The 23,510-nt window shown below is 38.7% G+C and overlaps 1 protein-coding gene across 4 annotated transcripts in view; it reads left to right on the top strand.

Annotated features, from left to right (window-relative positions):
• Positions 1 to 23,510, top strand: part of OXR1 (oxidation resistance 1) — a 361,535-nt gene that overhangs the window by 51,072 nt on the left and 286,953 nt on the right. For all 4 annotated transcript variants that reach the window (XM_053660817.1, XM_053660815.1, XM_053660812.1 and 1 more), the window contains exon 2: positions 22,505 to 22,675. In XM_053660817.1, the coding sequence (XP_053516792.1) occupies positions 22,653 to 22,675 (23 nt within the window). In that variant the 5' untranslated portion in view covers positions 22,505 to 22,652. The remainder of the gene's footprint in view (positions 1 to 22,504; positions 22,676 to 23,510) is intronic.

Raw genomic sequence — 23,510 nt, 5'->3', positions numbered from 1 at the left:
ATGCATGGATGGGTGGAAAAACAAAATCGATTCTCTCTCCCTCTCTCAAAGCAATACAAAAATGAAAAATAAGACATGTGATGGATATTAATTTACATGACATTTGGAGCAGTCATTTACCTTCATTTTTTTTATTGTTGACACTGTTAGAGAAGTTCCCCGCCCCCCACCCTGCGCACCTCCTGTCTCCACCTGGCCCCTGTCTCCTTCTCTCTGGCCATCACCACATTGTTGTTTGTGCCTGTGGGTTATGCATATATGTTCTTTGGATAATCTCTTTACCTCCTTTCATCCAGTACCCCTCCCCCTCTCCCCTCTGACAGCTATCAGTCCTTTCCATCTGTCCATGACTCTGTTTTGTTTGTCAGTTTATTTTGTTCATTACGTTCCACATAAAAGTAAGACCATGTGGTATTTGTCTTTCTCTGACTGGCTTATTTCACTTAGCATAACGATCTCCAAGTCCATCCATGCTGACACAAAAGGTAAGATTTCCTTTTTCTTCTTTTTAATAGCCAAGCAATATTCCATTGTGTAAATATACCACAGCTTTTTAATCCACTCATCTACTGATGGGCACTTCTCTTGTTAGCAGATCATGGCTATTGTCAATTACACTCCAATGAACATAGGGGTGCTTATATTCTTTTGAATTAGTGTTTGGGGATTTTTAGGATATATATACAGGGGTGGAACTACTGGGTCAAAAGGCGGTTATTTCCACAGCAGCTGCACCAGAATGCACTTACCAACAGTGCATGAGGCTTCCCTTTTCTCCACATCCTCTCCAGTACTTGTCTGTTGATTTACTGATGATAGCCATCTGACAAGGATGAAGTGATATTCGAGTGTGGTTTAAATTTTCATCTTTCTGATGATTTGTGAAGTTGAGCATTTTTTTATGTCTGTGGGCCATCTTTGTCTCATTTGAAGAAGTGTCTATTTGGGTCCTTTTTCCATTTCTTTTTTATTTTGGTTGTTGGCCTTCCTGGTATTGAGTTCTTTTCATGTTTCTTTATATATTTTGGAAATTAACCCCTTATCAAATGTATCATTGGCATATATGTTCTTCCATTCAGTGGGTTTCCTTTACATTCTGTTGGTGGTTTCTTTTTTTTTGTGCAAAAGGTTTTTAGTTTGATGTTGTCCCATTTGCTAATTTTTTCCCTCTGTTTTCCTTGCCTGAGGAGATGTATTGGCAAAAGTATTGCTACAAGAAAGGTCTGAAATTTTACTGCCTATGTTTTCTTCTGGGACTTTTATAGTTTCATGACTTACATTTGTCTTTAGTCCATTTTGAGTTCATTCTTGTGTGTGGTTTAAGTTGGTGGTTTAGTTTCATTATTTTTCATGTATATATCCAATTTTCCCAACACCACTTATTTCTGTGCTGCCCATTCTGTTCCATTGATCTGTGTGCCTGTTCTTGTGCCAATACCATTCTGTAAAACTAATTTCATGCTTTTAAATGTTACATTACTCTAAGGGTTTTCAATTTCCTGTCTTTCATTCTAACATTATCTATTATCTACCATGTTAATCTTTTTTTTGATTAATCATTAGTATAATAGGTGCCAGCACAGAAATAGTGAAGGTCAAGAATGCTTACCAAAAGAGACTCTGATACAATGCATAATTCATGAAATAGATTCACTCATGTTTCCCATTGTCCTCAACTGAAAATGCCTAAGTACAGCTGTCCACATTGTTTTAGATGTTGTTGAAATCTTTAGATTCCTATGATTTTACACTTGCGAGAAAGTCTCGTTTGGTCTGTTTTGTCATTGGCTTTCTTCAAAAATGTTTCTTCCAAAGAGAATACTTTTTGGCCTTCTACCTCAACTTCCGTAAACGTTTGTTACTCTGTGCCAAAACAGTTGAGAATACCAGCTCATAATTCAGGTTAGGCCATCGATAAGCAAAACATAGATTTACTACACTGCATAATGCACCTGTTTCTATCCAGTATCCTACTATTTTGTGTTTTCAAAGCGAAGACACTAATTTATAGTTGCTTTTGCATTGGTAGCCAGAACTCTCTCAGCTGTAAGTGGCAGTGCAAATTATCTTAACTGAAAAAGGGACGGAGAGGCTAATGAGGGGTGCCTGTTGCTTCAGATAACACAGTGGACCCAGGGGTCACAGGATAGCACTAGGATTCCGGATATCTGCATGTCTCTCTTCCTGTTACTAGCTTCTGATTTTTCCATCCATTTGGGGTAACATGTGGCCGCAGAGATGGCCAGCTGCCAGTCCCAGGCTTAGATGGCCTCGTAGCTAATCCTTCCGGAAAAAAGACCAGAATTCTTGTCCTCCTTATGTTCATCATTTCTTCTAAAGGATTGCACTGGGTCATTCTTGGCCATGGGCATATCTCTGGATAAATTTTCATTCAGAGGGATGAGAAACTGACTCACAAGGGTTGGGTGCCTAACTGAGGTGGGGAGAGTGGAGCAGCATGAATGGAGGATGGGAGGTGCTTAGACCAGGAAAAGAGGGCACAGCGAAAGCAACACATTCCTATGCCTGATTCAGTTGTTTTTTTGCCAAGTCTCAGTCAGGGGTGCAAATGGCATATCTCTCCATTAACAGTTCCTCTGATTAGTTTATGTTTATTATTATTATTGTATTAAATATTTTATCATTATTTTATTATAGTCCCAATTTTTCTGCTTTGCCCTCATCCACCCATCCCACCCCCACTCCCACAGTCAATCCCCACACCGCTGTCCATGTCTGTGGGTCATTCACACACGTTCTTTGTCTAGTCCCTTCCCCGTCTTTCCACCGTTATCCCCCTCCTGCTTCCCATCTGGTCACTTTCAGTCTGTTCCATGTTCCCATGCTTGTGGTTCTACTGTGTTCACTAGTTGAATTTGTTACTTAAAATTTAGCACTTCAGTGATATTCTAAATCTCTCAGAACCACGGACAGCTCAGATACAGCTGTTCTCAAAAACGCAGGAACATGTTCTTCCTTCCACTCAAATGGCCATCTCTTCAGGTAATTATGCTGCCTATTCAGAACTCTTAGAGAAATACAAATAAACTCAGGCATCAGTGTATAATGTTTGTGTTCTGTCAGTGGCATTCTTTGAAGTGCTAAGGAGTCAGGATGCAAGTTATACTTTATTTTTAAGCTTTTTTATTTTTATTTTTTAAATTTTAATCTGTATTGTATATTATCCCATCCCTGTGCAGTCCCCTTATTCTCCCCTCCCCCTAGCAATCACCACACTGCACATTGCACTTTAAAGATGGGAGTCTGGTTTTTCTGTGAAGCAAGCAGTGCCCTGATATATTTGGGGCCCTTTTTAATGTGGGGTGTGTGAGATGCCCTGGTGTGTGTAGATTAGTTTCATTTATTTCACAACTATAAAGGGGAAAGTTGTGTTAACCTGTTTATTATTTACTTTTTACTCCTATCCAGTGAATCCTCCTTTAGATTAATATATTCCATTTTAAAAATGAAAGATAAATTTAATAGGGAGGCACATCTGTGCTGTGGATGAGTCCAGAAGGCCATGGTTATGTGAATCTTCAATGTCAGTCAGTCTAAGATTCACCCTCTGAGAGGATGACAATGTCATGTTAGAGTCAAGTATAAAAGGCAAACAAAAAAAGGAAGAAAGAAGACTCCCTGAGCAGGAATTGTACCCTAACAAGAGTCCTCATTACCTACCACCCTTTTCAAACAGGGCATTAGATGTGATGGGTCTTAGGTATTACTAGTAGTGAACTTCTCATTCCACAGTCACTATGTAAAAATGTAATGATCTCTAATTGAATTAATGCTCTAATTGGACAGTTGCCCCCTGTTATTTTTGCTGCCAAAATTCCTTCGTCTATAGCCTGGGTTACCGCTTTGGCCCTGCAGTTACCCACCTACTTCCTGGCCTGCCCCTCTGACCCATGGACAAGTTTGGGGTCCGGCCCACCATTCTTTGGGGTCAGGCTAATTGTGCTACTTATCTGTGGGATACTCATCAGTGACACCTCATCTAGAAGTAAAATGGAAATGCTGTGTTTGTACACAAGATCCTTCATGACAGACTTGGGATCTGGGGTTTGGGAGCTGGGATCACAGCGGGGTGCTCCTGCTTTTCAGCTGGGTAGCACCGGCATCACTTGACATATCTTCTCTGTCTCAGCTTCCTCACCTGTAACGGGTGGTCAGAAGAAGATCCGCCTTACAGACTTTTTGTAAGGACTAAATGAGAAAGAATTGCTATGTGATGCATTTACCACAGCCACTGGACATGGTTCACTCTTAATATTGTCTGCACTCTGAGTCCTTTCCTCCTCCCTGGCGTCATCCTGCCACTCCTCCATATCTACCCTGTGAGTCAGCAGACTTCCTGGTCGCCGAAGTGCTGTCCTGCTTTACACTTCTTGGCCTTTATATGTTTTGCTTCCTCTCTTTCCCCCCCTAGCCTGATCGGTCCAAGGTTAGTCATTATATCTTGCTTGGCATTTACAGTGCTTTCTTGCACTTAGTTGAAGACTTGTGAGAAGTTCATTCCTCAACATGGAATTGACTTCCTTGTGGATTTGCTTTTGGTTCGGCCTCACAGGGGCTGCAACAGAAAACCCTCGATGGAAGAAACTGCTTCACTCTGTGGTCACAGGTGTCCAAGTGTGGTGGAGTCGCTTCTTTGGGCTAAGTGCAGTGATTTTGCACGGCCCTTTCCAGTTTCCTCTGACCAATCTGTCTGCTTCAACTAAAGCTCAATTTAACATGTAAGATGCTAAAAAAGGAAAATGTGCATTTATGGTATTAAGAAGAAAGATAAAAACCATCTCGCGGGTAGAAGTTTCTCTGGGCATAGTTTTTTTTTTTCCTGATGGATGGCGTTTATGACTGCTGTGTGTAAAGAACTGCTCCTTGATTCTAGCCCGCCTTCTCAAGACTCCATCTTTTCTGCATTGGAGAGAACCAGCGTGATCCATTACACGCAGGTCACTGCTGTGGAGTCCATCAGGCTGTGTCATCAAGGTATTCAGGGCTGGTGGCCCTCTCATTTTCAGCAGTTTTGAAACACTCAACCAAAGCACTTCTTTTACAAAAATGTGTAGCTGCTTCTTGGTAACTTTTTCCAAGGACTCACAAGTAATAATTCTTTGCTGATTTCCACAAGCTAGTTTGGATAAAGGGTGACCAGCTGGTTTTCAAAAACATTGCTTAAGAAAAGTATGAAGTGCTAAGAGGACCTAAGGTCCATTGTAAATATCTTTTAGACTTTGGATATACAGTAGCATCGCCCCCGCCCCCTTGTCCACAGTTTTGCTTTTTTTGGTTTCAATTATTTGTGGTCAACCGTGGTTCAAAAATATTAAATGGAAAATTCCAGAAACAAACAGTTCATAAATTTTAAATTGTGTGCCATTCTGAGTAGTGTGGTGAAATCTTGCACCATCCTGGTCTGTTCCGCAGGGGATGCAAATCATCCCTTTGTCCAGAGTCTCCACACTGTGTATACTGCCTGCCCATTGGTCACTTAGTAGCTGCCTCCATTATAGCAGCTACTCATGGTATTGCAGCCCTTGTGTTCAGGTAACCCTTATTTTACTAAATAGTGGCCACGCAATAGTGGCCAGAGTAGTGAAGCTGACAAGTTGAATATGCCAAAGAGCAGCTATAGTTGCTTCATTTAAGCAAAAAGATATGCATGTATAGGGGAAAGCATGGTACATATAGGATTTGGTATTTTCCACAGTGGGTCTTGGAGAACATCTCCTGCAGATGGGGGCACTCCTACACTCTCTTTGAACATTGCATTGTTTCGGTGTTGTCAAGTGGCCCAGAATCACTTCAGTACAACAAATGACTGTCTTGTTCAAGACCTGCTTGTTACTTGCTTGTTTATGAACTACTTACTGCTCAAGTACTATTGGCCCTACTTCATAATTATTTAACTTCACTTTATCTTTAGTCCTCAAGTAAACAGACATCTCATCCAGTGACAAAAAACAGTAGTGTATTCTAATTATCTAATATCAACAAAACATTTTAAAATTAACTTTATGCAAATACAACTGGATATTTTTCATTAGTTGATTGAAATGAAATGTTTGAAAAATTGCTTCAAATGCTTTTCATAATTGCAATTATGGTTACCATAGATTAACTTGTCATTGAAACTCATACAAATACATTTAATTTCTTTGTAAAATCATTGCAACTACAATGTCTTAGAAGTGTTTTATGAATAAATTATAAACTTTTAAAAACATCTTATATTAGCTTTTTAATACAAATTAGAATAAATGATGGCTTTGAAATGATTTGTAAAGAACTACTGAAGGAAACGTCATGAATCCCATTATAACAACCTTTTAAATTTGTGCGATTTGTAATTGGAAGCACTGCCTAAAATATCTACAACAACATGCTTTTGGCACTATCCGTTATGTTTGTTTTTTAGGAAGAAGGGGGTGGTGTGTGTGCATCCACTCTCCTCCTCTCCACTCCCCACACACTAGTCTGTCGTCGTTGTCGTTGTATTTTTCACAAAGTAAGTGATAGCATTTTTGGATCTGAGAATTCATACAATTCATTTATGTGTTAAAGAATTTGGAAGCAGACATGAGAGAGGATCAACGGTTCATTTGGCCGAACACGATAGATTAACAGCTTCAAAATTTGCACTGTTACTGTTCTAAGAATGTCTTTGCCACGTTTCTCCATTGGTTTGGATCTTCTTCCAGTGGGATCTTCACTTGTTAAAATATTGTGGGAGAAAAGTCGACACTTGAGATCTTGTCCTGTGTATTTAACAAACTTGCAGTGCTTGTCATAACAAATCAGATTTTATGGATGCCTAAGTGATTTGTTAGTAGGAGACAGAATGCATTTCCAGAATGAGGGCTGATCGTGGGAAAAGCTAAGGAAGGCGGCGGCACTGGGTTTTGAAGGTTCACACTGGTTGAAACTGAGGCCCACCTTTGCGTCTGCAGAGTTTGCATTTCCTTTGTTGGCTGCTGGGGTTACTTGTGTATTTTCCAGTAACGTGGTTTGTATCTTCCAAGAAATAAGAAAGAATCAATTCTTAAGTACGTTTGTGCCATTCCAGGAGGTTAAGGTGTGTGTACGAGCCTCCAATGTTGAGAAGTGCAATACACTACTGCAGTTAGAACCTGCGTGGAACTAGCAGATCTGGATTCTGGCACCAGCTCCCTCATTAAATTGTTGTATGTCTTTGACACATTAAGTCTTTTTTAAAAAATTGAGATATAATACATGTACTATACAATTCACCCTTTTAAAGTGTACAATATGGTGGTTTTAATATATTCAAAAACCTGTGCAATCATCACCAACTGCCTAATTCCAAAACATTTTTATCGTCTCCAAAAAAAATGCTGTGCTTATCAGCAGTCTTTTCCCACCCACCCCCTCCCGGCCCCTGGCAACCATACTTTCTGTCTCTATGGATTTGCCTATTTTGGACATTTTATATGTGGGATCCTATAACATGTGACCTTTTTTGTCTATACCTTTTACTTAGCATAATGTTTTCAAGGTTCATCTATGTTGTAGCATACATCAGTGCTTCTTTCTTTTCTATGACTGAATAATGTTGCATTGTAGGAGTGGACTACATTTTATTTATTCTTATATCCCTACCATACTGCCCAACATATAGCAGTTGCTAAATAAATAAATGAATGAATAAATAAAAGAAATATGTAGAAACTGTAATAAGGGCTCCTAACCAACAGCAGTTAATTCTGGCGAGAGCTGGGAGGAAAGAGGTGGGGAATGTTTCTCACGCAAAGATTCTAAGTTAGAGACCAGTGAACACATATATGCATGCAACACAGATAGCCCTGCCTCTCTGACCTGTTGTTATCCAAACATTTGCTATACCACTGATGGAAATTTTCATTAAAAATGTACTATTTAAATAGAAATTCTGCCATAACAAGTTTGTATGAGTGTAACAATGGAAATGGTGAAATTGTGGGTGAGCTCATGCACACGGGTGTAGACCATTCTTCCACCACAACTCAGAAACTCTCTTTATAGGGTCATGTCAGTGTCTTCTGTAGAAATGGAAAAGCCTGGGAAGAAAGCTGGTGAGCTCAGAAGGTCTAGGAAATCCCGATTGGCTAAAAGGAACATTGGAGGTGTATAGTATATTAGAGGGGTGAACATAGAAAGGACATAAGCTTGTTTTTTTCCTCGCACATGTCTATAATGCATAGGCTTTTCTATTTGTGAGAAAAAGTTTAAAAATACGGTATTGTGATTATTGATTTTACTCAAGCACAGGATGCTAAGTTTGAAAAGCTGGAAACATCCCCCATGCGATGGATAGACAATCTTCGTCTTTGAAACTGTGAAGATGCTGCAAATGGCACTGCCTACCTTTGAAGATCTGAAGATGAAGAAGAAGGAGTTGGGCCATTTGATAAGGAAGTCCAGTTTCAACTTTAAATTTAGAGTGGTACAAATCACTTAAAAACCGTGTAAGATAGTATCGTTTGTGGATCACAGAGGAAGCAGCTTTTTGATAACGAAGTTGCAGTTTTTCCCAGTGAATTACAGAAAGCCATTGACAAAGGTAGCTAACAAATTTCTACTATTGCCATTTTTCTTGATAAAATTTGGCTGTTTAAAAATGAGTGCCATCTTATCAGAGGATAAGAAAACAGAACCAGGACATTAAACATCCAAAGATTGGCTGGCACAACTTGTGAGTGAAAATCATAAAGGTGATGTTGAACACAAACCTCTGTATGCGTATAGCTCTGAGCACCCCAGACTCTGGAAGTAAATCTTGAAGAATAATTTGCATGCTATATGCTTTCATATCATAAAATTTTGGTTGACAAAGGAGATATTCAGTCATTATTCAAGGATTCATAATTTCTGACAATTCATTTTTTAGGGATGTGAAGTCTTACAAGAGTATAAAGAGTTGAGGTTGAGCTTTCAGTGCATTTTTATTTAATAAAGAGTTGACAAAGAAGCTTTGAGTAGATGCTGCTGTGAAGAAGAACAGCTGGGATGCTAAGCTAAGAAAATGCTTTTTTCCCTTCTCAGCATGATGTCTGAACTGTTTTTCCATCCCTAACTGACTTTGCCAGTGGCAAAAGCATCCCTCCATGGAGGAGACAGTGTATCTTCACAGGATTTGGCTTCACTAAACCTTCAGTGGTACTCCATGATATTTAGAGCTTCTTTTTGTTTAGTTCCAAAATGTGGAAGTTCCTCAATTTTCAGTTTTTGAAATTATTTTTTATTGATACAGTTGTCCCAATTTTTCCCTCTTGGCCTTCCTCTACCCAGTACCCCTCAGTCCCTCAGGCAATTCCCATACCATTGTTCATGTCCATGGGTCAGGTATATAAGTTCTTTGGCTACTCCATTTCCTATATTGTGCTTTACATCCCCATGGCTATTCTGTAACTACCATTTTGTACTTCTTAATCCCCTCACCTCTTCACCCATTCTGGCACAACCCCCTGCAACCTGGCCACCATCAAAACCCTCTCTGTATCCATTATTCTGTCTCTCTTCTTTTTGTTTGCTTAGTTTGTTGTTTAGATTCCATTGTTGATAGATACATAGTTATTGCCATTTTATTGTTCATAGTTTTTGTCTTCTTTTTCTTAAACAAGTGCCTTTAACATTTCATATAATACTGGCTTGGTGAGGATGAACTCTTTCAGTGTTTTCTTGTCTGGGAAGCTCTTTATCTGCTCTTTCGTTCTAAATGATACCTTTGCTGGTATCATTTAGATAAGTGATAAAGCGATCTTGACTGTTAGTCCCTGCTTCTTGTGACTTTGAATACTTGCTAATCCCTGCTCACCTACAATGTTTCTTTTGAGAAATCAGCTGACAGTCCTAGGGGGGCTCTCCTGTAGGTAACTAACTGCTTTTCTCTTAATGCTTTTAAGTTTCTCTCTTTATCTTGAACCTTGCCAAGATCTCAATTTTCAGTTTTGATTCATCATGTTTATCCTTTCAAAATGAAAGGCAAGGGCTTTTCTCTAGGCTCATTGAAAGGGCTTGTTTAATAGAAGTCAATTGATTTTCATCATGTTGGATATTTTCAAGTAATACTAAAAAGAAGAAAACTTTGCTTAAGCAAAGAGTGGCATGCACATTCTTTTTGTAGTCTGTACCTGTGAAAACTGTGTCACCCCAGGGTGCTATAGTCCCTAATGAGCAGGTATTTTCTCCAGGTAGGGGCTGACTAGTGATTATCAACAAGGAAGATTCATGCCTTGATTTCTTTTCTTGGAGCTGTTTTTTTCTTATATCTATTGCTTGAGTATTTCTTATGCAGATGCCTTCATTGTCAGACAGAAGAAAAATCAACAATTTCCATGACCCTAATAGTATAGCAATTCAACTAAAATAAATTGAACAGATATTTATTGATTGTGTATTCTAAGTAGTAAACTATGCTAGGTATTACGGGGATGAAGACAAATAAGATATAATTATTGTTCTTGAAAAACTAGTGGTACCAAGATAAATGGATAAGTAAATATGGAATTTCTTTTGTGTTTGTAGTTTTTCTAAAATATCTGCAAGTAAATATATTTTAAATAAACATTACTCTACCTTCTTTGTCCATTGGCTATAACACAAGAGTGTCATGCTCCTCCCGTGACCAGAAACTTCAAATTCCATGTTTCCTAAGTAACTATCTCTTAAGTAGTTAAATAATATCATGATATTAATATAAAATACTCATCTTTCAAAGACAGGTAAACCATAACACTAATAAAATTTGATAAATACCATAGTAGAAATATGTGTATCATGAGAAGATTATTATTATGAAGGAGAAGAAATTCTAACAAGTTTTAAATTGCAGGGGTATTGACATTTGAGTTGGATTTCGTGGAACAAATAAATTTTCTAGACAAGGAGAGGAGAGACATGGCTGGGAACATAATAATCAGTCTGTTCATTCTGAATCATACAGGCACGAAAGTGTTTAGTTTATTCAGGGAGGAACCAGGCACATGAGTTTCAGGCCTTAGGGAGCAGGTAGCCTGAGATGAGGATCAACAAGGGTGCCAGGCTGATCTATGAAGGGCCTTGAAGCAACACATAAAAGTCTGCAGAGAAGAAAGAGCAACTCTCTGTTACATCCCTGAACTGCACTGGGATCACGGGCAGGTTTTCCCCTCTTCTCCCAAGTTCATTCTGAATGTTATAGTGCTTGTGTGCTGAAACAACAAAAAGATTCATTAAGTGGGCCTAAGATGTGTTTAAACTTGAAACATTTATTTAGGGAAAAGAAAAACTAGTCGGCTGCTTTGTTTCTTTCTGTTTTTAATTAGACTGAGTTTCAGCGATCCTTTCTCCAGGAGAGGGTGATCTGCACGGGATTGTATCTGTAGACTCCAGAGGCTTATTGAAATTTACTGTGAATTGTAAAAACACCAGCCTGTTTGGATACATCGTACTTTTTAAAAGGTTCATTTAGTTAGTGCAACCCTTGAGCACAGTAATGTACACCAAAAAAGCTTGAGTTTTTTTAGTGCTCTTTTTATTACAGTTTACATTCAATATTATTTTGCACTAGTTTTAGGTTTATTGCATAGTGGTTAGATAATCATATACTTTATAAAGTGTTTCTCCTGATATTTCTGGTACTCACCTGCCACCACACATAGTTATTACAACATTATTGACTGTAATCCCTGCACTGTACTTTACATCCCCATGACTACTTTGTAACTGCCACTTTGTATTTCTTAATCCCTTCACCTTTTCCACCCAGCCCCACAAACCCCCTCTGTTCTGGCAAACATCAGTCTGTTCTCTGTAACTGTGAGTCTGTTTCCATTTTGTTTGTTTGTTTATATTGTCTTTCTATGATTGACTTATTTCATTTAATACCCTCTAGGTCCATTCATGCTTTTGCAAATGGTAAGACTGAATTCATTTTTAAGGCCAAATAAGGTTCCATTGTATATATGTACCACAGCTTTTTTTATCTGTGCATCTATTGATGGGCACTTGGGCTGCTTCCATATCTTGGCTATTGAAAATAATGTTGCCATGAGCAGAGGAGTGCATATATTCTTTTTTTTTAAATTAGGATTTGGGGTTTCTTTGGATACACACCCAGAAGTAGAATCACTGGGTCATAAGACAGTTCTGTTTTTAATTTTTTGATGACCTTCCATACTGTTTTCCACAGCGTCTGCACCAGTCAAGCTACTGTTTTGACTAGTTCCAATGTACAGAGTGATGCGCTAGGCCTTCAGTGTACAGTGGAAACAAGTTCCTATAAAAACAGTAATCCAACATGAGCATAGACAAGCCTAAAAATATAGGATAGACTGTATAGTATAAGATTCCCCAGTGTGATGGAACATTTTGGTGGAATGACTATTTGAGGTTGTTTTTAAACAAGGAATTTGCATATACAAGTGCTTTGCCTTAGTAAAATTAATTTGTAGAACAGACTGTGAGTCATAGACAAGTTTGAAGTCCAGTGCAGCAATTTCTAGCCAGGGATTGGCCAACTGTGCGCCAGAGAATGGTGCTTGGGGCGTGGGGCTGCTCACTTTCCAGTCAGTGACACGCTGCCCAGAAAACACTGAACATCTCAAACTGTCCAACAAACTGTTTTTAATCTCTTTTTAAAATTAGGTTGTTTGGCCATTATTAAGATTTTGAAATATATTTTAATTGAATTTATTTCAGAAGCTCTAAAAATCTGTAAAAAAAAAAGCTGACCAATGCAAAAGACAGTAAGGGCTTGAACATGGGGTGTTGGTGGTGGCAATAAAAAGGAGATAATGACTTAAAAATATTATTGAAAAAGTACAGTAAAAAAGCAAAATCAAAAACAGGATTCGGCAACTACTTAATGAATAAGTAGGGAAAATGATTCTGGAAGTCAGGAGGAAAGATGAGACCCATAGATCGAAATCTGTGAGTCATCTACTGGGAAAGTCACCTTGGACAGAACTTTGAAGAATGTTAACATAAATGAGACAGGAGAGTGACCATGGTCCCTGAAGAACAGAGAGGGTTAGGAGAGGCTGGGTACTCTACCAGCCTGGGGGCCTAAGAAGGAGGGTTCAAGACTAGTGGGCAGGGAGCGTGGCGTCCGATAGAGGGCTGTGGGAGTCGGTAGTTAAAACTGACCAGTTGACTGATGATGGGAATAGTGAAGTAGAGATCAGAAAGCCAGAGTGGGTGGGGAGAAGGGGAAGACAATGGATGTGGAGTCATGTGTTTGTGGAGTGTGTCAGTGAAGGGAAGAAGGGAGAGAAAGGAGTGGGGCGAAGTCATGGTTGAGGCGAGGAAAGGTCTTATAGAAGCAAAGATACCGGAGAAGGACCGGGAAAAGGCAGAGATGGAGAGTGTCGCGGCAGAACAGCCTGCAAGTGCATGGCGGGTCAAGACGAAATGACACGAAGCACAGATGGAAGAGGTGTCTTTGTAGTTCCTGTAAGTTCTTAAAAAGAAATCTCTGAAAATTATAACAACATCTGGTGCAATTATTCTGAAGAATCCCAAACTCTTAAGGTGAAGGTGATCTTTATTTAGTATGATAATTTATTTAAGAATTACTGTAAGGTCCGTAGTCATTTACTTCTCTGGCTATAGTAAATACTTCCTGTAGTTTGGACAGGGCAGGGGGGATATTTATGAAGTAGGTAGTTATGATAATCACAAATATAGCCACATCTCTGTGATAAATGTTTTTAAACCAGTTACCGACATGACCAATTAAATACTAATACCTCCCCTGAAATGGCTTTAATACAAGTAAAATGACAGCTACAGGGCAGTGGAAGGATGCAGAAAACTTTGTTTTATCTCGTCACCAAGGTTACTGCCTGTGCTGATCTGAAGTTGTAATGGGCGGGTTTTCTCAACCCTCTGCAAAGGCTGGATTTTCAGGCTAGGTATCAAGAAAGTATAAAAACAATGAGGAAGGTACTCGTTCCCTTTGGTGTATATCCATAATTACATGAGTGGCTTAGGGAGACACACACCTGTCTCCTGTTAGGAATTTTGTGTGATGATTGCTGAAGCAGCTAGAGTGTCAGGATTGTTCAACTCCACTTTCCATAGCCAAACAAAAATGTGTTACTTTACGTACTCTACTACGAAACTATATTCTGGTTAAAACTGAGAAGCAAGACAGACTTGAGAATGGAATGACTTCTACCCAAAGTTCCTGTAATTAATATTCCATGATTAATATGTGTTTCAAACAAATGTAAAAATAGTTTGAAATAATGATATGTTGAATCCAAAGCCTGTAAATATGACCAAAAATTAAATAAATCATACTTTTATATTTTCCAGAGAAAAGAGATACTACTTTTAGTTCCGCGTCCTGTAGAATTTTACACTTCCTGATTTAGACATTTATTCTTTTCTTTTTCTCCAGCAAATGTGTTAAATGCCTTCTCTGTTGCAGGCTCTGTGGCGGACCCTGGGTTTCCTAGATTATATTGAGACTTAGCTATCTGCCCTCAAGGAATTTACAATCTGGAGAGAAATACAGACGAGCATCAGAGAATTAAACCTGTGTTTCTAAAAACGGTCATGAGTTAAGAGCAGGTGATATGAGAGAACGTAGGGGGCTTCTGCTAATGAGAGCTGGGAAAGTCAGGAAGAAACGCACAATGGAACTATCATGCAAATGGCCTATAAGCTAAAGAGACACAGATTTGGAAAAATGCAAATCAGTTTAGCTGAAATAAAGTGTGCAGGGGCTTGGGGAAGAGTAGTACAGGCCTCGGTGAGAAGGAAAGGTGGAAAAGAAAGCAGATAATCAGATCACCTCTAGTCTTGTAAACTATCTTAAGGAATTAGGGCTCTACCAGGAATGCAAAATAGAGCAGTTAAAGGGTATTGGAACTAACCTTTATTATCATCAGTGTATCCTGCTCCTCCTCCTCATCTTTATTGCCATTATCTATTTTGAACTCTTACTATGTACCAGGAAATGAACTCCTTTCATGTATTACTTTCTAAAAAATTCTTGCCATGATCTTGTAAGTACTATTAACATTCCTATTTTAAAAATAAAGAAGCAACTCGCCCTGGCTGGTGTGGCTCAGTGGATTGAGTGCTGGCCTGCAAACCAAGGGATCACCTGTTCGATTCCCAGTCAAGGCACGTGCCTGGGTTGCAGGCCAGGTCCCCACCCAGTAGGAGGGCGTGTGAGAGGCAACCAACTGATGTATCTCTCACACATCAGTGTTTCTCCCCCTCTCTTTTTCCCTCCCTTCCCCTATCTCTAAAAGTAAAATAATAATAATAATAATAATAATAATAAATAAAAATAAAGAAACAAGCCAGGGAATGTACTTAGCTTTTCTGAGATCAGAAGTTACCAGGAAGCATAGCTGGGAATCACGTTTGTCTGATGTCATCTTCCTGCCTCTACAGCTCTTATGTGGGGAATGACTGCATCCCATAAAGACCACTAGTGTGTAGTGTGCTGCAGAAGAAAGCTATGCTAGAAAGGGGAGCTAGTTTGAGGCCCTTGTTATTCAGGCACTAGAGGACAATGGACAGAACCAGTAAGAATGACAAAAAGAAGATAAATTCTGAAAGCACCTCAAAGGCAGAAGCAACGAGGCTTAGGGATTAACTGGATACCAGTGAACAAGTATTTCTGGCTTGGAAAATGAGTACACTTTAGTACTTATAAAATTTACCTGGTTTACTAGAACTCTAAGCAGCAATAACGTCAGAACAATCAAACTTATACATTGCTGGTAAGAATGTAAATTGATACGACTTCTATGAAAGGCAATTATCTTTCAGAATTAAAAACATGTGTAGATTTGACCCAGGAATTTTACTTCCAGATATTTATCTACAAATATGCACCTGCACTGTATCATATATACAGATTTATACTACAGCATTGTATGGAATTGCAAATACTGGATGCAAACTAAATCTCCTGTGGTATGAGACAGACTAATAAATTGGGGGTAAATCCATTCAGTGAAATGCTGTACAATCCCTGAAAGGCGACACAGCATCTCTGTGTTTGGACTGATAGTGAAATATTGTATACAGACATATGATTACGTACCCGCATGAAAGCCAAGTTGCAGGAGGAAGTGTGTATAATACACTACCATGTTTGTGAAAACCAAATAGATAGATAGATAGATAGATAGATAGATAGATACTGCACAGAAGCCATACAATGTCTTTTTAAGGATAATAATACTGGTAATAATAGCAGCTGCATCAGTGAAGGGGGACTGACTAGGTGTCCGGGGAGAGAGGATGGAAAAGGAAGAGATAGTTATTCTTCATTGCATAGCCTTTTGACTTTGCTTTGCATGCATATATTTCTTACTTTAAAAATCAGTAATGATCATATAAATTATAAAATTCAAGGCAGAACCCAGTCTTTTAAAATCTTATATCCAGAGAAATATGTATGAGATAAAGAAAATAGGCAAATCCTTGTTTATTTAAGGGTTTATCTGTATATATGGGCAGAGGTTTCACAAGAGAAATATCTCCCCACAACTGACTGGTTCTAAAACTCAAAATACAAGTATGAGAATATAATAAGAAAAAAGGGAATGTTCAAACTGTTATTTTTAGCCATTGAAGTTCTGTTGCTATTAAGGTATTGCATTTTGTCCATTAGTTTATTAATACCCAGACAGTACTTGGTACTTACCTAGTTGCTCTGGAGTTTGAGCATAAAAGATGTTTTCTGACCTTTGCAAACTTAGTTTATTGAAGTAAATAAAAATAGCATACGTGAAAAATTATGTACACATTTTAATGCTCAGTATACTTTAATTGCTAAGGTGGGTGTAGGATAGTGGAGACAGAGGGGAGATCAGAGAAACCTGGACCTATGAGGCCAGAGTTTGCAGAATCTGTGGGCCTTGGGGTGTTTGAAGAATTTGGAAACATGCAATCAGAGGGGAAAGGAAACATCAGGTCACATAGGAGAGTCAAGGCTCAGGAATGAGTATCGTAAGCAAGCAACTCTACCAGGGTAGGTGTCTGGGATGGAGATATTGATATTAGTTTGTAGGGGAACCGTAGGTATGAAAGAGGCCTTTGGTTTGGTGTGATAATAAATAGGAAGCTACTCTAAAAATGCAAAATATTCTAATTTTTGCTAACATTTATTTTGAATCTTTAGCGTCAAAATGTTCTTTTCTTACCTAATGATTTTATTATTTATTATTCAGCCATTAAAAGAATGAAGTCTTACCATTTGTGGCAGCATAGATCACAGGTGGCAAACACGGGGCCTGTGGGCCGAATCCAGCCCAGCACCTTATTTCTATCCGGCAGCAGCACGGAGCTCCTTGCCCCTAGTTAAGGAGTTGTTACATGTATTCAGTCCTAAAATTACATTCGTCCCTTTGAAGGCCACCTTGAGGCTGATGTGTGGCCCCAGTGAAAATGAGTTTGACACCCCTATGCCATAGCAGGATCTCGAGAATATCATTGAAAAAAAGTCAGTCAGAAAAAGACAAATACCGTATAATCTCATGTATACATGGAAGCTAAAGAACAAAAATAGATGAACGAACAAATCTGAAACAGACTCATAGGCACAGAGAGCAAACGAGTGGTTGTCTGAGGGGAGGGGTCTAGAGGGACTCGGTGAAAGGGGTGAAGGGTCTAAGAAGCACAAATTCTTGGTTACACAATAGCCACAGGGAAGTAAGTAGAACATGGGAGATGTAGTCAATAATATTGTGATAACTATGCACAGTACCACTTGGGGTACTGGAAATAATCTAGGGGAACACTATGGAAAGTATGTGATTGTCCAACCACTGAACTGTGCCCCTGAAACTAACACACACACACACACACACACACGCCCTGAAGGGAACTGGAGGGTGTGTGCACCTCATCTTCTGTGCACTACATCATGTCAACCAAATGAGGCGGACCACGGGTCTCACGCAATTTGAAATCATCCCATAATGTTTAATATCCCTTTGGCTCCACGCTCCATTTTGTCTAGGCAAAGCAAAGTGATCCACTTATTATGCACACTCAGTAGTGCTTATATTCAAAACCTTCAATTATTTTCATCTAAGTAATTTTCATACGTTTATGTCTTATGTGTGGAATATACAAAAACATGTATTATATGGCAGGCTATTTAATCTGATATTCATGGAATTTTAACATATTAAAAATATAAAATCATCTGTGTATTCATGGAGATAGGCAATGAAATTGCTTCTTTGGCTTAAATAAAATCAATTGATTTTTACGTTTTTAAAATTTTTTTATTTTAAAATGTCTTTTTAATTTTAAAATATGTTATTGATTTAAAAAACACTTTACAGATGTTCTTTTAGGTTATGTAACTAAACGACAAAGTAATTACAACTAAATGAACATACTAAGATATAGTATTCCTTTTGGTTGAATTTGAAGCCCAGAACCTTTTTCTTGAGTAAAATTATTACAGTAATTATTTGGGTAAAGTATTACTCAATAATCTGTTGTTATGTTTAAGAACTGTTCATATTTTAATAAACATGTTGAGTGAGGGGTCTTCTATTAAATTTACATACTATTTTCCTCAACATTGTGCTGGAGGAGTGACCTAATGTGAACAGTGTGCCTACCCCTCACCCCTCCACATGTTCTGAAAAGTTCTGCCTAACATGGCAACACACGCTCTCTCCCTTGTGACCAAGGGGCAGATGGTGGCTCTTAGGAATGTTAGAATTGTGGCTGAATGCTATGAAAGCATATATACTTAAGTGTGAGTGATACTGGATTTGTATGAAGGCTGTGAATTATCAAAATGAACAGAAAGTTTAAACTTGGTTGAAGATCCTAAAGCTGTTTTCTCTGGAAAGGTTGCATTGGTAAGCAATGAGTCATTTAAATGTCACTAAAAGAATAACACTCCTACTACTGTGGCCTTTAGAAAATATCACGTCAGAAAAATGTAAACACAATAGGGTTTTCTTTTTCTTTTGTTATGTTATTCAACTCAATATATTTTACTGATTGCCTCATGGCTGCATTTCCTTGAAGAAGGTAATCAGATAATGAATGACAAGAAGCAGATAAAGTAAAGAGATGATAGAATACCAAAATGAAGGCCAGAGTGATTATTGGAATCATTATGAATAATCACTATGATTTTTTTGTGTTCAAATATTTTATTCTTCTAAACATCTAGGTGTAAAGTCGGAAAAATTCAGTTCTCTAATACTTATTTAATTTTACAAATTCACAGCTTATCAAAATCCTAGTTGCTAGTTATTGCAGGCAGAAGACATTGGGGAAATACCACACTTTTTAACAGTGCTGCCAGCAGCTTCAGAAATTTTCTTGAACTTTAAGGAAAAGGGATACCTTCTCAAAGAAAAGTTACAGAGTTCGACGAGCAAGGAAAACTTAATGCAAGACTATTGCACCTAATAGAGGAGATGACTGAATTCAACTCTGCTGAGATAAAAGGCAGGAGGGGTTTTAAGCAGCTGGGGTGAGCTTGTAGAACAGGAGCTTAGGGGAACTGGCGGAGGTGAGCAGGCCACCTGTGTCTGCTAATTGGCACTTAGGGATATTAGCGGCCGCCCTCCCATAGACTCTTGGCACTAGGGCACTATGGCTCCCAGGTCCTTGAGCAAGACATTCCTGGCTTGTAAAACTGGCAAGAGGATGGATGAAGATTTCTATCTCAAAGGGGCAAAGAAGGAATTTACAATTGCCAGTTTTTTAAAGTAAGTACTTGAAGGAGAGGCAGGTCAGGGCTTAGGGTCAGGAAGAAGCCTTTGTAAAGTTTAGTTCAACCGAAGGGAATGACACACTGTCGTAGTGCCTCTCCACTTATTAAGGTATAACAAATACTGGTACATTGACAATATTTGACCTTTTTGACCTAGAAAAACAATGGTTTGAGCCTAGATCCTGGCTTCAAACTTCTGTGCACGTTGTATCTGCATTCTGCAGAAGCGAACAAATCTGGCATTATGGTCTTTTTAACTCTAAAATGAGTGTGTGGAGGGTTTGTTATGTGTTTATATAAATATAATGTATGTATGTGTGGAATTGTTTTTATCCATGTGTTTACAAAAATGACTAAAAATTAAAATTAGAGGGAGAGGGGGGAAGTTAGTATAAAAAAGCACACCTCGAAGGCCTTGAATAGTTCTTAAATGTTACACATTTGCTTCAGAGTTTACCCAGAAATTAATATGAGGAAAGGAGCATACATTACAGTAATGCCCCCACACCCTCAGGATTAAGGCAAATCAGAAATGTAGGATAATAGTGTTTCTGGTGTTGAAACCTGACACTTTCCCTTTGAATGCTCATACAAACAGCATTTTTGTGTTGGCAAATATTCTACTAAATAGCTGCTTTCACATCCCTGGTTTTTGCTTGTTTATTATTTTCTTCAGTGATGTTCCCCAATGCAAACTCTTGGCAAAACCCCAAAGTATAATTCAGTAAAAGTAATTTAGTTAGATATTAAAATCATGACATCCAGCTACACAGTCTCTAAAAATAGGATTACGAATATCTAGAAGAATTGCATCAGACAATATTACATACTTTTTTCCTTTTCTGCTAACTGAACCCTTGATAAGAATAGGGCAATACAGATTTTGAGAGTGTGAAATGACCAGTTTAGGGAGCAGAATTTGGAGTTTCCATGCCCTTAATAGATATAAATCCAGATGCCTTAAAATGCTTTAAAATTAATCAGGGTCAAGATGGATTTGAAAGCCCCGTTTGGAATATAAGCACACAATTTAAAATATGGACCTCGTAGCTGCTTACTCCATTATCATTCAGGGTCTACGGAAATGATAATCCGCTGGAATTAAGGTTTTTTCCCTCTGTTCCCCTATAGCTACTCATGTGAGTGATACATACAGGACAATTTTTAGAGCATAGTTTATTTTGTCTTTTTTTTCCTGATGGCATTTATGTTAGTAAATCCTTTATATGCAAAGACTATTGTTTTATTTATCTTCATGTCCTTAGTATATAGTTAGAGCCTGTTAAATAGTAGGGCACAAAACATAATTTGTTGACCTATGAGTGATTTAGGAAAACTGAAGAAGTTTAATATTTAAATGTATACACAAAATATGTCAAATTACCAACAACAGAGTCATTCCACCTCCCCTTCACCCCACGTTTGCCACTTTGCAGTAGGTACAGAAGCGTGAAATATTGGGGGTAAAGGTGAATTTACCCCAGTAGGGGGGTAAATACCTCCAACATGATGGCAGACAGGGCTAGTTTTCTTCCAACACCCACTTTCACCCCCTCCCTGTCTGTTAAGCACCTTCATTTATAGTTGACCCTCTGGCTGCCTAGAATAATGGCTGCATTTTCCAGTGTCCCTTAGAATAAGAATGGCTAAGTGACTCTGGCCAATGACATGCAAGTGGAAGTGTTGTGTGTACATTTTAGGAAGCCTCCTGCTTTCTCTCCTCGTTCTGCTGCGTGGAACACGGGAGACACTTGCTGGAGCTCAGCAGCCACTGGAACAGGACGGGGAACCACATGTTGAGGTGCCAAGAAAGGAGCCTCCATGTCTGCCGCAGACTTAAGACTCAAATTTATCCATATGAGAGAGAAATAGACTGTTTTTTGTAACTCGTTTTGATTTTAGATTTTTTTTGACACTTGCAGACAAACTGAAAGGTAGTAGTTTGGGGCATATTTTCTTTAGCAGTCCTTCCCAAACCCAGAGGCTGGGCTGGAAGCCCCTCTTCTGTGCTTCCATGTACTCTGTTTAAACCTTTATTTAAACAATTTACCGTATTGTTTTACAATTATGCTTTTTGCATAAAGCACTCTCTGAGGGCAGGAACAGTGTCTTAGTCATGTGTCATTCATTCATCTTTACCCGTGAGCTATACCTAGGGTGGTGTAAATGCACACAGTATATGCTCAACAAATGCTTAACCGAGCAGGACAGGATTAAGGCACTAAACTAATTAAAGTGCCTAACATACTAGCATGGAACTAATTATACCTTCAGCAAATTTTGGTTCAGGATCATAGGAACCCATAAACAGTAGATGCTCCAAAAAAACAGTGTGGGCAATGTTTGTTGTATTTATAAATACACACTGCTTACCTCCCTCATGTTACTCAATATAAATTCTTATTCAGTCAGTTGTAGTGAATGAGTTTTTGTTAAACCTTTGGGCATGATAACAGTTTGTGCCAAGAACTCCTTTTTCAGTGTCTGCTGTGGGTAGTCAAGATGGGGTGCCTCTAAAAACATATGCTTTCCTTGGATGAACAAGGAATTGTCTCCTTGAGGGAAGAAACATTTTAATAACCTGTCAATTGATTTTAAAGGTAAAGCCATAAGCTCATCATAGGGTTGGTTTCATTTTATCTTTGGTTTGTGACTTATCTTGTACTTCAAGGAAAAAAATCATATTCTCTTTGGTGTGTCTTATGACATGACCAACCATTGACTGGATGAAATAAATCTGTGAAAAGTCACACAGACCAGGCACTATAGATATTCCTCTCTTCCTCTTCTTTATAGGTCTTCTCGAACTGTGACTGAGCAAGTGGTTTGCGCATCCTTCCAGCAGCAAAGCTAAATTCCCCAGTTGTCTTGTCTGCTTGGCCTACGCTTCCATTCTGGACTCAGGAGAAGACTGCTCCACGAGACTGCTCCCTCCATTGCTGCAATGTCTGTGTCTAATTTATCATGGTAAGTGACTCGCTTTCTAACCTTAAATGCAAACACTTGTATATCATAAAACAATAGTTTATAAGTTGTACTGTGCAAACTTGAAAAATCCAGTTAACAGAGATTGTTGTCCCTTGTTCGCTGAGGAATGCAACTTAGAATGAAAAGGTTGACACTTTCAGCACTCCGGTATCTGGGGACTCTGGAATGGTTCAAGCCTCCCACTGATTTCCAGTGACATCCAAAGCCTTCCTTTTCAGCACACCCGGTGAGAAAGAGGAGTAGGAATAAAATAGCCTTGCAATGTTCCTGTCTACTCAGGGCTCACAAGCTGGCACAGGCCTCTGGGGGTGGGGTAGGCACTGTCTCAACAGCGCTTTTCTTCAGAATTCCTATTTCTGAGCTGGATAGAACTCAAACATTGAAGAGGAAATTTCCTTGCAGATTTATATCTCTAAAGCACTGGCATTCTGAGTAGTCATTTATGTATAGTTTATGTCTTAAAGCTGTTTGTGGTTTTAAAAAGTATAAAGATAATTTTCTAGCAAATAACTTTTTATGGCAATGAAGAGTAATACTAGCAGGGATGAATTTGAAGCATTTTGTTGAGCTTTGGGTTTTTTTAATATATAAAGATCCGAGTATGTGAAATGTAAATTCACCCTATTGAATATGATTGTCATATCTCACCGTAGGGTGTGGTTGGCTTGGTTCACAGGCTGCCACTGGAGCCTGTCCTTGGTGTATACCTCACGTAATTGTGTCCTTGATGTGGTAAACGTGGTTTGATTAAGGGTCATCCCTAACACAGTGAACTCCACAAAGAGAGAGATTGTATGTTGTGATTCCAGCCCAT

Source organism: Artibeus jamaicensis, unplaced genomic scaffold (genome assembly GCF_021234435.1).
Source record: "Artibeus jamaicensis isolate MK-2021 breed Jamaican fruit bat unplaced genomic scaffold, CSHL_Jam_final scaffold_916, whole genome shotgun sequence".
Classification (NCBI taxonomy): Eukaryota; Metazoa; Chordata; class Mammalia; order Chiroptera; family Phyllostomidae; genus Artibeus; species Artibeus jamaicensis.
The sequence above is the reverse complement of the archived record's forward strand: the minus strand, read 5'-3'. Positions and strand labels throughout refer to the sequence as shown.